A 17746-nucleotide genomic window follows, 5' to 3' on the forward strand; every position below is an offset into this window, starting at 1 on the left:
ATTTTTTCTGTACCTCTTACATGTCTCTGTTATCTCCCTGTCCTCCCCACTAACTAAGATGGCTGCCAGCAGTGGCACGGGTGTTCACTGATCAGGTGGACTGGTGGCGGTCACTGGTGCCCACAGACCCCACGGAGAGTTTACGACAGGTAAAGAGATTCTTCAGTGCAGTCAGGTCCCGCATGTCACTTCAGCTGCGTTGTCTGGTCCTCCAGTCCATCTCAGACTTCAGGGACTGTCTTGTACGCCATGAGGTACTGTTCCTTCTGATGTCATTTAATTTTGTGTCTATGTATACATGAGAAATATAAGCCCATATATTCAGGCTATCACCAAAAGATTTTGTAAGTATAGGAGTGGCTTCCCTCCCTGAAAGGGTTAAGATATCCAGATTCAGGAGAAAAGATAACACAGTAGTGGGAATGGGAGAACTGTCATCAGAGAAGGTAAAAATGAGCTACACCTCCATACACTCATCATTCAAGCCTTTGAAATTCATGTCTCAATTCTGTACAAATAGAACAAGCATCTTCTCAGTCAGTCTCACTCATATTTATTTTATCACTTGCAAAAGAAGTAAAGATCATAAATAAATAATGGAAACCTTTGTAACAAAGAAAATACTGTATTTCAAACAAGAGGATATTTCTTAATGTTGACAATATAATTTTTGTCATAACTTGTATTAATCTTGTTATATCATGGATTGGGAATAACATCAAAGTAATTTCCTCTTTAAATTTCTGTCTCTTCCTCTGCCACTTTCACTCATATAGCTTACCACCCGGAAAGTAGGTGAAGAATGAGACTGAAATTTAGCTAAGATTACTCTGACTACCTGATCATAACTCCTTATCCTTTAAGGCTGGTAACAACTATGAGGGGGCATATGTGGAGGAGCGTTATCTGGAGCGCAGTGTGATGGAGGTGAGTGTTGGGGTGGAAGCAGGAAGAGTCCTGTTCTGCCCTCCTCTGGACCACACCCACCGCCGCCTCCTCGCCTGCCTGGATGCCATTGTGGAGCACAACCAGTGCATCCCCAGAGTCGAGCACTTCCTCTTTCCTGGTTAGAACCTTAATTGAGCAGTATTTACAAGTGTGTATGAGGATTGCGGCTGGGACTTAATGTAGGGAATGTACATTGCAAAAGGAAAATTATCATACATTGTAACTGAACAGTTAGGTTACAGAGGGAAGTACAGTACTGGTACTGTTTTATGTTGTGATTCAAGGGAATATTCACAGCACACATTTGATACGTCCACCATCATTGGCAATATGCTTATGCAGATGTTCCTCCCAGTGATGTAACAAGTTGCTGAGCATCGTGGGACTTACAGTATCAACAGCTACTCTGTGTTAATATTTCCTTATGTAACCTGACTTTTGAATTGCCAGGTTATTTCGTGAATTGCAGCCCAGTTCTGTATAGGTGTGCTTTGTTAGAGTGAAGAGGCAGTTGGTCATGACAGGGGTTATAATCCTCAAAAAAAAACAGTACTAGATAACAATACTAACCCTGCTGTTCTGTCATGAGTATCCAAAGACAGGTTTATTCAGTTTAGAAAATGGCCCCCTGTAATGATGTACAAAGTCATGGTTTATCACTTTCCAACTGTTACAACTTCCCTGTTTTATTCTAGTCGTCTCTAGAAGTTTTTAGTGAGTGTACGAGTTACCTCTCATAATGGAGTTTATTAATTTTTGCCATACGATGCTGACTCATCTGTTTTATTAGTCTTTGTTTTTAAGAAAGCTCATGCCACCTATTGGCAATGTAGTTTCATTAATTTCCATTGTCCTTCACTTAATTCCACTGCACTCTACCTATTTCAACTATACAGTACTTCACTGCTTTCTGCTTCACTTCAGTTACAGTAATTTTATTGTACTTCATTTCATCCCATTTTATGCACTGTAAGACCAGTTCATTTCATTGTACTTGACCTAATTCTGTCCCACATACAGTAATCTGACTGTAGTCCACTGAATTCCACTCTGTCAAACCATATTTCACTGTTCTGGTACCTGATACCATGGCACTGTCACCCTGTTCCACTGTACTCCACTTATTCCACTGTACTCACACCTTATTCCACTGTGTTATACTGTATTATTACACAGCTCCATTGTCCTCCGCTAAGTTTTATCCCACCTGATTCCATTGTACTTTGCCTAATTGCACCACACTTCCACCTGGCAGAGATGTCCAAGAGGCGCCTTTACCTTCATGCGGTTAGTGGAGAGGAAGAGGCAGTGGAGGCAGTGAGGGTGGAAATCTCATCTTTTTTTCATGCCAATGCCCCAGGACCCACCATGTATGTCACCCTCTATGCCCAATACACACACCTCCTCGATGACTCTACGCATGCCAAGGTTCATGCTTTTATTGACAACTGTGGAGTGCTCAAGGTGAGAGGGAGAACTGGTCTCTGAAGAATGTTTTAGTTTCTCTTGTTACATTAACCTGCCTCTTAGCTATTTTATGTCTACTTGTCATATTTTGCCCATGCCTGTTTTGCTTTTAGTGACATAATTCCTAGAGTTCTTGAAATTGTACTGAATGGTAAATAAACAGTTTTAATGAAAGTAGGTATCAACCCTTCACTATGATAAGGGGTTAATTTTTTATTCTGGCTGCTGAACATAGAGTTCTGTACAATGTAGAAAGGGTCTCAAGTGGTGAAGGAATTATGATGGCTGAAGCTAAACCATCCCACCTATGCATCCCCATTGCATCACCCGAAAGAAGAGAATGCCTGCTCACCACGGAGTACCACCGTCCCCTTCATTACTGAGAGGTCTCAGATGAGCCCTTATGAGTCCACCATGTTCATTTTTAGGAACTTCATGATAACTTCTCAAGGAGGTGCTGAAGGAATAAACCAGCTCACCACCAAGAACCCCATCATGCTTTCAGTGCTAGGAGTGACAGAACACACTCCACCATGCACCAACAGCCCGTAATGCTATTATGCCTCCCAGTACCCCTCCATCAGTAACTTTCATTTTGGGCATACTGCCATCCTGGGAGGGTTGGACCAAGCATTTTGATAACAATAGAAAGTTTAAGAGGATCTGTGCAGGGTCAGCTCAGAAACTTTTAACCCGTTGAGAGCGATAGGCCTCATTTGGGACTTATCAGAGTCGAAAGCGATAGGTCTCAAATGAGCGCGATTTTGAAAGGCATACCAAAACCGCGCCACAAGGAGTAGGTGGCTGAAATTTGTATGGGAAATAGGGGCAGATGGCAACTCTTGATACCACCCACGCACTGCCCCACACTGCCCCATATATGTTCAGAATATGTGCACGCGCACACCATGGAGCACACATGTAAATTTTCCTCGTTTTCCTCCCATGACACTGCCAACCCCACACCAGGCGCTAAGAGAGGTACAGGAAGTACAGGAAGTGTATAAATTACTGGAAACTCAAGATGTAAGGAAGGCCCCAGGACCAGATGGAATTTCTAATTGGGTACTGAAGGAATGCAGAGAACAACTGCCGGATAAAATTCACAGTTTAATCGTGTGTTCTCTGGAAGAGGGGAAAGTGCCACAAGAATGGAAGAGGGCAAATTTGGTACCAGTTTATAAGGGAGGAAACAGGGAAGAACCCCTGAATTATAGACCAGTGTCTCTAACCAGCATGGTCGCAAAATTGTGCGAGAGAATCCTGACAGATGGATAAAATATCTAGAAGAGATGAATATTTTGGCTGAATGTCAGTTTGGATTCAGAAGTGGAAGGTTGTGTGTTTCTAACTTGTTGAGCTTTTACTCAAGAGCGATTGACATGGTACAGGAGAGAGATGGTTGGGTGGATTGTGTGTACTTAGAGAAGGCCTTTGACAAGGTACAATACCTCTTAAGAGACTAATGTGGAAACTAGAATATATAGGAGGACTGAAGGGGAAACTTCTGGAATGGATGAGAGACTTTTTGAGAGACAGACAAATGAGGACAGTAATAAAGGATAGGATGTCTGGATGGAGGGAAGTAACAAGTGGAGTCCCTCAAGGCTTGGTGTTGGCACCAGTAATGTTCCTGATTTACATAAATGATATTGTAGATGGAGTGAACAGTTATACAAGTCTGTTTGCTGATGATGTAAAGATCTTTTGGAAGGTAGAGGTTGAGGAGGATTGTAAAATGCTGCAGGAGGATCTGGATAGGATACATGATTGGAGCCAGATGTGGGAAATGAAATTTAATATAAAGAAATGTAAAATATTGGAAATGGGTAAAAGTACCAGGAGGCCATCACTGAATTATTTGTTGGGTAATGAATTAATCACAAAAATGAGAGAAGAGAAAGATTTGGGAGTGTTGGTCCAAGTTGCTTTGTCACCAGAAAAGCACATTAACAAGATAGTTGGAGAGACTTATAATCTCTTGACTAACATAAGAGTAGCATTTCATTATATGGATGAGGAGATGATGAAAAAATTGATTGTGGCCATGATCCGCCCCAGGTTAGAATATGCAGCGGTAGTGTGGTGCCCACACAAAAAGAAAGATATAAACAATATTGAGAGAATACAAAGAACAGCAATCAAGATGGTCCCCAGTCTGGTAGACCTGTCATACAGAGAGAGGCTGGAAAAGCTGGATATGCCTTCCTTAGAGGATAGGAGAAAGAGGGGAGACATGATTGCAGTGTTCAGGACCATGGTGGGAGTAGATAAAATTGACAAAGAAGATCTGTTTGTATGGGATAAGAGTGTAACAAGAAGACACGGAATGAAATTGAAAAAGTCAAGCTGCTTGAAGGATATCAAGAAATATAGCTTTCCTTACAGAAGTATAGACTTATGGAATAGCCTGGACAAAGAGATCGTCCAGTCAAAAAACTTAAACAAGTTTAAAGCTAAATTTGACTTCTTGAGAAACAGCGACGGAAACCCACAAGCATAGCACATTCCGTGTATATCACAATTAGGTATACAGTATATACATATATATATATATATATATATATATTTATACGTAAAAATACACAAGTATTTGGAACGACTTAAACGAAAAGGTGGTGCAGGCGAAAAACATTTATGTGTGTAAAGGTAGACTTGATAAATGTAGATATGGAGACAGGACAACACGAGCATTGCTCAATTCCTGTATACTACAAATAGGTAAATAGGTAAATACACACACACGCGAGAGAGAGAGAGAGAGAAAGAGAGAGTTATGGGTAAATTGTATAATAATAAATGCTCTGTTGTCAATGTGTAAGGTAATTTATTTTAGTTTGAGAGAGAGAGAGAGAGAGAGAGAGAGAGAGAGAGAAAGAAAGTAAATATAGTAATTGAAGATAATGAGTCCCTTGTGTGGATGAGGAGATTGGCATGACAGCCATCCCTCTTCTATCTGTCATTGTCCATTCCCTCCCTCCTCTGTCGGAGAGAGTGAGAGAGAGAGAGAGAGAGGAATGGCACAGCGTCCCTTCGTCCCTTGGAATGAATGAATGACGTCCCTCTTGTCTTTCATTCTCCATTCCCATCCTCTCTCGGGGATAGATAGATAGATAGATAGATAGAGAGAGAGAGAGTTATGGGTAAATTGTATAATAATGTATGCTTTGTTGTCAGTGCGTGAGGTAATTTATCGTAGTTTGAGAGAGAGAGAGAGAGAGAGTAAATATAGTAATTGCAGATAATGTGTCCCTTGTGCGAATGAGGAGATAGGCGTGACAGCCATCCCTCTTCTCTTTGTCGTTGTCCATTCCCTCCCTCATCTTTTCGGAGAGAGAGGGAGAGAGAGAATAAAATAGAGGGAATGGCACAGCGTCCCTTCGTCCCTTGGAATGAATAAATGACATCCCTCTTGTCTTTCATTCTCCATTCATATCCTGTCTCGGAGATAGATAGATAGATAGAGAGAGAGAGAGAGTTATGGGTAAACTGTATAATAATGTATGCTTTGTTGTCAGTGAGTAAGGTAATTTATCATAGTTTGAGAGAGAGAGAGAGAGAGAGTTATGGATAAACTGTATAATAATGTATGCTTTGTTGTCAGTGAGTAAGGTAATTTACCATAGTTTGAGAGAGAGAGAGAGAGAGAGAGAGAGAGAGAGAGAGAGAGGGTTGATGATACAGTAATTACGTGATCATTGCCCAAGACCATGGTAAATATAGGCTGTTTTTCCTGGATAACGCCCAATTCCTTACCTCACTCACTGCGGGTGGTGGGTTGCTCACGCCACCATCTGTTCATCTTTTGGCCATTTTATCTCACCACCACATGACTATGTGGTCATATATATATATTGCCGAATGCGCACGAACATTTCCAAGATGATGATGTGTGTTTCATTCAATTCTGTAAGACTCGAAATTTCAGCCTAGTTATCGCCTCCCAGCAGGTACTTATGAAACGATCATCGCTCTCCACTGGTTAACCATTGATAGGCTGGGTGTGGGTTACCTGCCACCATCCTACTGTATCAGGATAACATGTGAGTAGATGTAGTGACCAGCCATGCACACCAGCACAGGTGCCCTTGCTGTGCTGTGAACTTTGTCTGTTTATGGATGTTTGTGTATTTATACAGTAGGGCCATTATATTTTCACAAATAAAGCCATATTACATTATCATTGGTGTTGCTAGTCAGCCTTACTACATGGAATTATAAATGGAAAGGTTGGGTTTACTTTTATTGACCTACTTTTGCTATTACTATTTGTACAGTTTGTCAGTTAAAGCTTTCATTTAATCAGAGTCAGTGAACTTGTTCAGCATATCTCATAAACAAATGCCACTACTGAATTGACGTTTTTAACAATACATTTTTCATATCTTTAGACTCTGCTGTTGTTGACTGACCTTTCATCAATTTTATTCCAGACTGGTATATGCTCAATAATAATTAGATTGTCATAAGCATGTGTTAGATCAGCTACCCAAGAAATAAATTATATCACTGTATTGTATATGCTTAATAATTCATTAGATAGTCAGAAGCATGCATTAAATTAGCTACCTAAGAAACAATTAGGTCTAGATACAACAGAATATAGTATTTGATATATTTCTTCCTTATGTAGATCTATCTATCTGTCTATGCCAGACGCCTTAATCCTGTGAGGGGTGGCCACAAACAAATTACGTCCATGTCACCCTGTCCCCCACCATTTCAATGCCCTGCTTCCAGCTCACACCCCCCTCACTCATATACCTCTCCTCTCCATCCCTCCATCTCATCCTTGGCCTCCCCCTCCCTCATATGTAGATGATAGATATTTTTATTTTTCTAGATGAACTTAAACCTGTGTGTGTGAAGAGTGGGTTGGTGCAGTGACTGACTTCTTTAAAAGTAGAACCTCTCTCATTCGGACTATACGGGGGGAAGGGTTGTCCGAATTAGCAGATTGTCCGGACCATCAGGGTAATCTCCAGTTCATACCAAACTCTATCTACATATGGTATGTTTGTTAATTATTAACATATGTGGCATATGTCAACCCTACGTAACTGCAAAAGATGAAAGGATACCGGTACTAAAGTAACAAAACTAATCATGTACGATAGTTTTGTATTGCATAATTTACAGGTAAGGCCATGACAAGAAACTAGCCTACATTATAAATTGTAGTAAGTGACTAATGCCTGTGTAGGCAAAAAAAAAAATTAATTAATTAACTGTAATATTTGGAATAAAAATAAAACTTATGTAGGCAAAAAATACATTGTCATCTTTGGCATATTGATAACACCCATATGGGCAAGAAGCTAATGTTTGATGTACAAGTAAAGCACATAAGTACAAAAAATAACCTACAGTAATCACTAAACACTGCAGAATATTCTGACCCATTTTTGTGTAAGCAAACTCCTCCTTTTAACACCTTTATTCATTACAGAAGCTACACTTGCATTAAGGGGCATGGTAAGGAGGATTAACTTTTGAAAAACAGCGTAAAAATATAAATGGTTGGTGAACTAGTTGATGGAACGAATGCTAGCGTGTGTTTAAACAGGCGCCCATGTTGCGACCTAGCGTGATCCAAGACTAAACGAATGACGATCGCTTTCTGCGTCGATACTGAAGATGACTTTAGAATTACTTTCAACATATTTTTGGAGCTTATTATTTTTAAATTTTGTCCGGATTAACAGAAATCCGGATTAAAGGGGTCCGGATTAAAGAGGTTCTACTGTATTTTACATGATGTGCCAATAGCCTCCTTAACTTTGAATATGTAATAAAAGGCACCTCCAGATTATTTTTATGTTGCTTATTGTACTAAACTGCATTATGCACAAGACCCAAAGAACAGAATGAGACCCTTAATAATCTTACTATCTGTGGGTTTTATTATTATGTCAGAGAAGTTCAGTGATGTTTGTAAATATCACATCTCTAATAATGTGCATGGATATACTTGAGAATAATCACCAGTGCTAAAGCGTACTTTCAGGTACAGTAGTGTGGTTTGATTAATGGGCCTTGAGTTTCATAAATGCTTCCAAACTTCTGTAGAAAAAAATCTGTCTATCTATCTATTGCCACACTCCTTAATCCCTTATAGGGGGTGGCCACAAACAAATTGCCTCCATGTCATCCTCTCCCCTGCCATTTCACTGCCCTGCTCCCAATTCACACACCCCTCTCTCATGTACCTCCCCACTCCATCCCTCCATCTCATCCTTGGCCTTCCCCTTCCTCTCTCCCTCTCCACCTGACTCACATACACTCTCCTCATCAGTCTCTCACTCTCCATCCTCTCCACATGGCCAAACCACCTCAGTGTGTTTCTCCTAACGCTTCCTATCACATCCACATCCACACCACTACACTCCTTCTCATCCTCATTTGTAAGTCTGTCTCTCCATGTGACTCCACAGGCTCCTCTCAAAAAACTCATTTCCACTGCTCTCACTCTTGACTTGTGTCCCTCCAACAACGTCCAAGCTTCACTTCCATACGTTAGAGTTGGTATCACAATACTGTCATGTATTAACTTTTTCACTTCCATGCACACTTCCCTGTTTCTTATCACTGCCTTCAAGGAACCAACAACCTTTCTTCCTTGTTGTACCCTTTCAAGCACTTCACCCTCCAAACTTCCATCCTTACTCATCATACTACCCAAGTACTTAAACATACTCACAATTTCCATTTACTCATCATCCACCCTCACTGTACATTCACTGACTTCACCTCTTTTGAAGACCATAACTTTACCCTTCCCTACATTCACCTTTAGATTCCGTTTCTTACACACTCTCCCAAACTCATCTACCAAGCCTTGCAGCTCCCCTTCATCTTCAATTAACAACACAGTATCATCTGCAAACAATAGTACAGGGAGTTTCCAAACACTGCCCTCTCTCATTAGGGCGACTCCAACAACCACTACCCTACCTTGTATCTCTTTCATAATCTCATCCATATACAGATTGAACAACCATGGAGACATGACACATCTCAGTTTCAACCCACACTTCAAATAGAAAAACTCACTCAGTTCACTATCCATATGCACTGCAGCCTTATCACCCTCATACATGCTCTTCACAGCATTCGACAACTTCCCATCTACTCCATATATTCTTAATACTTTCCACAATCCTTGTCTATCCACCCTGTCATATGGTTTCTCCAAATCCGTGAAGGCTGCATACAACTTCTTTCCCTTCTCTAGAAACTTTTCCACTAAAGATCTAAGAATGAATATCTGATCTACACAACCTCTTCCCTTCCTAAAGCCTCCCTGTTCTTCTCCAACTAATTCCTCTGTTATTTCCCTAACACTGTCAATAGCAGCTACACAGGCATTAAAAACATTACCCATTCATTCATCATCTAATCTATTATTGCCCCATGAGAAATGTAGGAACCCCAGGCTAGGCAAGTTGGTCCTGACATTTAAGATGAGAGTAACCAGCCTCACTCATCCCTGTTGCATCAGTTGAATCCTAACCAGGGTAAATAGTTACTAGTGATTACAGTCTCGTGCTGGGTGAGTTAGGCAGGTGACAGTACTTTTAAAGATTGCTTTTATTGCTTTGTTTGTTGATAATATGTCAATACAGTACAAGTAATAAAACTGATGTGTGATGGTGGTCTCAGGTGAATCTGGAGTCTGACATGAGGAAGGAAGTGAATAATCACAGAGCGGCCATGTTGGAGGTGACATAGGGTTACTTTATACCGAGATCCTTACTCTTATCCTCACTGTCCTACTCACTGTATACTGCAGATTATACAATACTGGACACCCACTTTCCCTCTGCTGTACAGTTCTCATTGCTTTAATTGGCATACCCATGACATGCCACAATTGTTATTTTCAAAAATTTTCCACATTGTATGACTGATTTCCATATATCAGTAGACTTACTCTTTCACATTATGTTCTAGTACGTAATACTTTAATATATATATATATATACAGTATATAATATAAATACAGTATATATGTTTATATTTATATAAATTTTACCACATGATTAGTCATATGTTGTTTTTGTACATTGTGTGTGACTTTTTAATAGCTGTTTATCAAGCTTTGCACTAACTGTACTTCATTGTGTGTGTGTGTGTGTGTGTGTGTGTGTGTAATGGCTATAAAAGTGAATTCAGAGATGTGCAGTCCATCATGGTTAGAGTATACACAGGGATTATGACCCTTGTCTCAGCTGTTGATGACTTTGGTGGGAAAAACATTAACTTTATCATTAATAATCTTCTGTACTGTTTTGTACCACAGGGTTCACAGGACAGTCCACATTGTATTCTTAGTATTTTATTCTTGTGCAGTATAGTGTATGCATGTAGTTTCCATATGTTACACCAGTTTTATTTCTACATCCCTTTTCATTAATTAATCGTACTGCAAAGAGCACTAAGTAGACATAACTGTAAAGTAATTTATTTCATAGAATAAATAATAAAACAGCAGTGGTGGGTAAAGCAGACAAAGACCACCTCTGCCCTTACTACTTGTTACTGCACCTCCTCACAGTGGGTCCATGACAGTTTTGCTATTACTTAAGAAAATGTTTGTAATCAAGCACCATGAACTGAAGCTTTCCTTTTTGGATACCGTATACTGTACTGTACTGTGCAATGTTCAGTTGATGTATAGTTAAGATAATGATCTCAGGGGGACCTACTGTTGAAAAATCATAACATTAATCAGACACATAGAATAGTTACTAATTAATCAACCTGTATAAATAAAGTCATGAAGTTTGCTTAAATTAAATTACAATTTAAAAAGCTGCTTTTGTCAGTTAGTCTAATGCAAGGAGCCTTGAATCACACAGACTTAATTATTGTATACCATTCACAGCATCCTTAAGAAACCACAGCCTTGCCTGAACAGCACAACCATTACATGCCCTACTAACATGATCTGTGTTTGTCTGTGTGTGTATGTGTGTAGGAGGGCAAGAAGCTGCTGGCCACGCTGCAACAACTGGGGGGTGAGGCAGTACAGCTGAGAGACTATGTACCACTGGGTCTCATTCTTCTCAACTGCCACCATCTGAACCATCGTCTCCAGCAGAAGGTTGACACTATTTCCTGGTCTTTACTTCTGCCATTTGTCTTCTTAGTGTAATAGGAAAAGTATATGGTAGGATACTTATCAACTGAGTTAGGGAAATAACAGAGGAATTAGTTGGAGAAGAACAGGGAAGCTTTAGGATGAGAAAAAGTTGTGTATATCAGATATTCATTTTTAGGTTTTCAGTGGAAAAGTTTCTAATGAACGTAAAGAAGTTGTATGCAGCCTTCATGGATTTGGAGAAAGCATATGACAGGGTGGATAGACAAGGAATGTGGAAAGTATTAAGGATATATAGAGTAAATGAGAAGTTGCAGAATGCCATGAAGAGTATTTATGAGAGTGCTAAGGCTGCAGTGCATGCGGGTAGTGAACTGAGTGAATTTTTCTGTCTGAATGTTGGATTGAAACAAGGATGTGGCATGTCCCCATGGTTGTTCAGTCTGTATATGGGTGTGGTTAAAAAAGAGATACAAGGTAGGGCAGTGGATGTTGGGGTGACTAATAAGAGAGGGCAGTGTCTGGAAACTCCCTGTACTGTTGTTTGCAGATGATACTGTATTGTTAGGTGAAAACAAAGGGGAACTGCAAGGCTTGGTGAATGAGTTTGGCAGTATGTGTAAGAAACAGAATCTAAAGGTGAATGTAGGGAAGAGTGAAATTATGGTCTTTGAGAGAAGCAAAATCACTGAATGTGTAGTGAGACTGGATGAGGAGGAAGTGGAAAATGTGAGCACATTTAAGTACTTGGGTAGTGTGATGAGTAAGGATGGAAATTTAGAGGGTGAAGTGCTTGAAAGGGTACAACAGGGAAGAAATGTTGCTGGTTCTTTGAAAGCAGTGATAAGGAACAAGGATGTGAACATGGAAGTAAAAAAGTCACTGCATGACAGTATTGTGATACCAACTCAAATGTATGGAAGTGAAGCTTGGACTTCGTTGGAAGGACACAAGTCAAGATCGAGAGCAGTGGAAATGAGTTATTTGAGAGGATCATGTGGAGTTTCCTGGAGAGACAGACTGATAAATGAGGAAGTGAAGGGGCGCTGTGGTGTGGATGCGAATGTGAGAGAAAGTGTTAGGAGAAATACACTGAGGTGGTTTGGCCGTACGGAGAGGATGGAAAGTGAGTGACTGAGGAAAGTGTGTGCGAGTGAGGTAGAGGAGGGGAGAGGGAGGGGGAGGCTGAGGATGAGGTGGAGGGATGGAGTGGAGAAATATATGAGAAAATAGGGTGTGAACTGAGAGCTTGGACAGGGCGACATGGAGGCGATTTGTTTGTGGCCACCCCTTCTGGGATTGAGGCATTTAGCAATAATAGATAGAGATACTTCTGCCATTGAGGTTGCCAGTTGTTTGGTTCAGAAGCTGAATTTTTTTTTCCCAGTCAAAAATTACATACAGTAACATACAACACATGCAGACTTAAATCACAAAACAAATATTCAACATTTCTTCATTTGCTGGAGCTGTAGGGATGCAACGGAGTGCTTATTACCAGTCATATTAAATACAATATACTTGAATTGATTAGCTGTGAGATAACAAAAGGTTCAGAATGGCATCCATTTTTTTCTATGCTGAGATGGAAAGACTGCTTATGTATTTGATATCATATAATATGTCATTTTTAAAGGCTCCAACATGCTTACATGCATTGGTTTGGTCACCTAATGGCAGCTGTCCATGCTGCTCAAAAAAAGATCCCTTAGCATGGAGGGAGAACCCTCTCATGGTTAGAAAAGGCCACAGCTCCCTGAACTTCCTCCAGCCACTCCTTACCCAAGCCACAGAGCTAGCTCCAGTCCCACCTCCAGCACTTAACTTGTCCCCCAAATAATAAAACTCTTCCACACACTCAGGAGAAGCCCCAACAAGATCAATCCTTTTATGCCTAACAATCCCTCCATGCTCTCCCTGATACACTGCATGCATGGAATCAACATTATTTCGCAGTCTACGTGTAAAAACCACTACATCTCATATGCACCCACTTACCACAAACATTGCACAAGATGGAGTTATTTCCCACACCGTTGTGGCAAACTGCACATGACCACTCCCTCTGCTTTGACGGTATCACCACCAGTCCTAAATATAATTACTTTTGTTTTATCCATATTTCTTCTTAAATCTTTGTGTCCAGTTCTGTCTTTCCATTTCCTAAATCTTTCCTCTGTCTCCCTTTCATTCTCTGGAATCAGCATCAAGTCATCAGCATATAACATCTCCTGTTGGAGATATTGTTTATTGATAAAAACCAAGCAGACATTACCCAAACATTGATTCTAGTTTGTCATTACAATTGACTTCATTTCAGTTCCTGAGTAACTATCTAAGCTGAGTTTAGCATGCGAAGAATATATTGTCATGGCTTTCTCCTACATCAGAAACTAGTGTGTAATGTTGATCAAATTAAAACAACCTGAGTTCTTTTTGCAATATTCTGTTGCATAAATTTTGATACAGAATGTGAATGTTTAGTTGAGATTATTCGCATTTGAGCTCAAGTATAATCTAGTTAACTTGTGAAGTGCACAATTACCCCCTAGAATCCTCCCGAGTGTAGAAAAAAAAAGACCAAAAATGAGTTTTTCTTTAATAAAGTTTTTATCATAACAGTGATAGATGTATGTACAGAACCATGACACTGAAGAAAACAGCAAAAATATTATCAATTCTGGTTGAGTGTAGCAGCATGAGGAAAGTTGTGTAAGTGAGTAGGCATGATGGCATGATATGATGTTATGAGATGCAGATGTTGTGTTACTACTTTTCATGGCATCAAAAGTGAAACTGAGACATGTTAAGTGGTACTGTGGTGAAATAATGGTTCTTGTGAGATGAAAGTGGATGATTTTTGTTGCTGGGGTGGGAAATTTTTTAGTGGAGTTGTCCAGGGCACAACTTAGGCTGTTTCTCACTCTCTTCCATAAGCACGGTTGGAGCAGTGGCTTGCCCTTCATGGGTTAACATTGTCCAGACAGGTTAAGATAAAGGTTATATTTGCATGTAGATATGATTTACTATAGGATCACGAACTCTTAGTATCTTGCATAGGTGAAGGAGTTAACAACTGCCATCCTGGACTACTTTGTAGTGCGCAACAAGGAGCATGATAAAGAGTAAGTGATCCATTTTATTCATATTTATCCTGTACTTGCTACTCCAGCTGTATCATACATTCTACCCTGAATGTTGACTGGAGAGAACTGTTTTTCTCAGTTTCATTATTAATTCTTCATGGGATTGGTCCACTGTCGTGAGTCATTTTTAGTACAGTAATAGATGTTTTCCATTGTTGACAGTCATTCCTTTCACTGCAGAAGGGTTGTTTTCCTTACCTGTTATTGTATTTTCTGGTGATGATTTTTGAACATTTAAGCAATACTTTTATTCTTAGTTCTGTTTCTTCTGCCTGAATATTTCTCAATTCTACTGTATTTAAATTAGCATTGCCATTGACTGGAGGCTACATGCCATTATCCTTCCTGCTTCCACCTATTTACTGTTGGTCACGTGGTGGGTTAGATCAGTTGTCCATGGGATGATGCATCATCTGCCTACATGACATGCTGAGGCCACCATGAGCTGGGTGCTCATGGTAAGAAGAAAAAAAAACTAGATTATACCTGTTGAGTGCCTGAAGGTTCTTAATACAGGTAGGCAGCTTTCACAGTTTTCCATTCTATCCCTATAAGATGACTTACAACAATCAGATGACATCCAGACTCCCATTTGCACTGTTGGCAAAGGGAACAAGATGGAAACAGATCTGTATTGGTAGCAAATGGAGAGGCTTTCCTATTATTCATAGTATGGGAAGAATCACCCTTGTAATTGTATATCAGATAAAAAAAACTGGCAAGGTAGTAAGTCTGCTTAACCTCTGAACTGTACTGTGCTTCAGCATCTGCCGCTCCTTTGATGAGATGTCAACGAAACTGAGTCAGGTGACAGATGTGACGGCAGAGATTGTGGAGCTGAGCAACTATCTGCATGTGTGTTCGTCACAGACCATGACACAATTGCTGCAGGAGATACAGAATGCCACAGACAGGCTCATGTTTCTCTTACAGGTAAGTTACCAAAGAAAAGCAGAGGCAAAATTATATTTAACCCTTTCAGCCCAGCGTATCTCTTTTTCATGCTTTTGATGCAGTGACTTCATTAATATTTTACTGTACTCTTGCTACTGCCAAACTGATGTATATTTTATAGCTTAAGGGAGATATCATATAGTGAAAAATGTTCCTTCTGATGTGAATGAAATGGTATGATATTAAGTCCAGTCTGAATAAGAACTACTCTACACTCAGCCTGTCTCACCTTTTCCAACTTTGGTCTTGAGTGATTTAACCAAATATGACAATCAGTCCCCATGCTCTTGGCAGTCACTTTTTGGGTATCCTTCATAGAGACTATGCCTTTCTTGCTTGCAACGTAAACATAAAATTGAATTTTCACACAAGCTGCTGTAATTACTTAGAGACCACTATACCTTTCCCTTTCTTCTTTCATCAAATTTTTCCATCCTCATCCTTTTTTCACCTGATTTCTCCTCCACTGTCCTTCTTTCATCATCTGCCTCTGTGTTCCCGTGTGTCAGTTTGGACGTGTACCTGAGGACCAGGTGCCATTGATCAACCGCATGTATGCCTGGCCTCACAAGATCCACGAGGACTTCAGACTGGCTGAGACCCGACTCTCTCACAAACGTGACCTCAAGGAAACTGCACTGAAGGCTAGGGTTGCTGCCTTTGAAAAGACGTAAGTTGGGAAGAACGCAAGGGGTATAGTGAGTCCTCATAAAAACTACTGGGATATTGTTTGCATCCTTTTGTGCTGTTAAGACCTTCAAATTTGTACATTTTATTGCTGCAGTACATGATGAAGGAAAAAAACGTCTGCCCTCATTATCTCACAGTTTTTTATAATTAACCTCTGAAGTACGTGATGAAGAAACAAATGTCTGGCCTTTTGACATCATTGTTGACTGCACCCTGTAACATGGGGTGCAACCTGATCAAATCCTGATAGCCATAGGAGTCCTATGAATCTCTGTCAAAAATCAGGGACTTGGCTTCTCCTACACAATTTAAGGTTTAACCCTCTCAGCTGTTAGATGTACAGTATTTTGTATTTCATTTTTGGTATCTTCTGATGATTTGATTGATCTTAGGAGAGACTGTGTGAACTGGAGAAGTTAGACCTATATTTCATTATCCATTTCATTATTTGTTGTTTTCTAATCAGAATAAAATCATCTGGTAGCAACAAGAAAAAAATAAAAATTATGGCATGGCGCAGAAACAGTTAAACACATGGTTGCTTCCCCCCATTGTTGATGACTTGCTACCTTCATACTTCACCCTTGCATGCCTCATCCCTGCCTGTCTCTCCATTACCTGTCTTATCTCTCCCCGTCTCATCCCTATCTGCTTTGCCCTTTCCTGTCTCACCCTTGTCTACTCACTGCTGCCTGCCACACCCCTGCTTGCCTCACCCTTGTATTCCTCATCCCTGTTTGCCCCACCCTTACTGGCCACATCCTCAGGCTGCAGGTGTACCAGAAGGAGCTTGAAGAGGTACGAGGAAGGGACAACTTTATCATGAAGGAGATCCGTGTGGACACAATGAAGAGAAATGTGGAGCTACTTGATCGCCTCACCTCACAGTTCCAGCTGGCCAAGGAAGAACTCATGGTTGGTATATTTAACTTCTTCATTCATTCATTGCATGTACCTCATTATCACAACATAGACAATCTTTCTACACAGTGTCAGCAGAGCTCTTGCAGTGTCAGTTTCCTGGAGCTGATTGGTTTCACGTCTAAATGAACCTGTAATAGCAGAAGTGACAACAATAACAAGGGTAACTACTTCAGTGACTTTAGTTAGAAAAGATCTTTACAAGTGAAGATGTTAATGCAGGCCACATCCAACCTCTCATGCTTGAAAAGTCCATCCTTAAATGAACAAAGTTGTCTGCTAACAGCAAAACTGAAATGAAAAATGTGTCACCAAACTAAAAGAGTTAACCACTTCATTGTAGGTGCTTTTTAACTATTCTTGTTGCCCTTAGATAGTTTTGTATAATATACAGAATTCCTCTTTAATGCCTCTTACATTGAGGTGCAGAGAGTTGGTTTATAATGATGGTGATGATAGTGATAATGCAGATGTTGATAATGATGATGATGATGATAAATATATTGTGGTATTTTTG

At 40.1% G+C, this 17746-nt stretch overlaps 1 protein-coding gene across 1 annotated transcript in view; it reads left to right on the forward strand.

Annotated features, from left to right (window-relative positions):
- The window catches only part of LOC145410172 (dynein axonemal heavy chain 3-like), a 115787-nt gene that overhangs the window by 13375 nt on the left and 84666 nt on the right, over positions 1-17746 (forward strand). The window contains exons 11-18 of the mRNA XM_080280371.1: positions 59-254; positions 865-1066; positions 2204-2412; positions 11396-11521; positions 14579-14643; positions 15429-15597; positions 16128-16288; positions 17076-17223. Of these exons, the coding sequence (XP_080136497.1) occupies positions 59-254; positions 865-1066; positions 2204-2412; positions 11396-11521; positions 14579-14643; positions 15429-15597; positions 16128-16288; positions 17076-17223 (1276 nt within the window). The remainder of the gene's footprint in view (positions 1-58; positions 255-864; positions 1067-2203; positions 2413-11395; positions 11522-14578; positions 14644-15428; positions 15598-16127; positions 16289-17075; positions 17224-17746) is intronic.

Source organism: Coenobita brevimanus, chromosome 84 (assembly GCF_032717465.1).
Source record: "Coenobita brevimanus isolate Jiangsu-jjx chromosome 84, ASM3271746v2, whole genome shotgun sequence".
Lineage (NCBI taxonomy): Eukaryota > Metazoa > Arthropoda > Malacostraca > Decapoda > Coenobitidae > Coenobita > Coenobita brevimanus.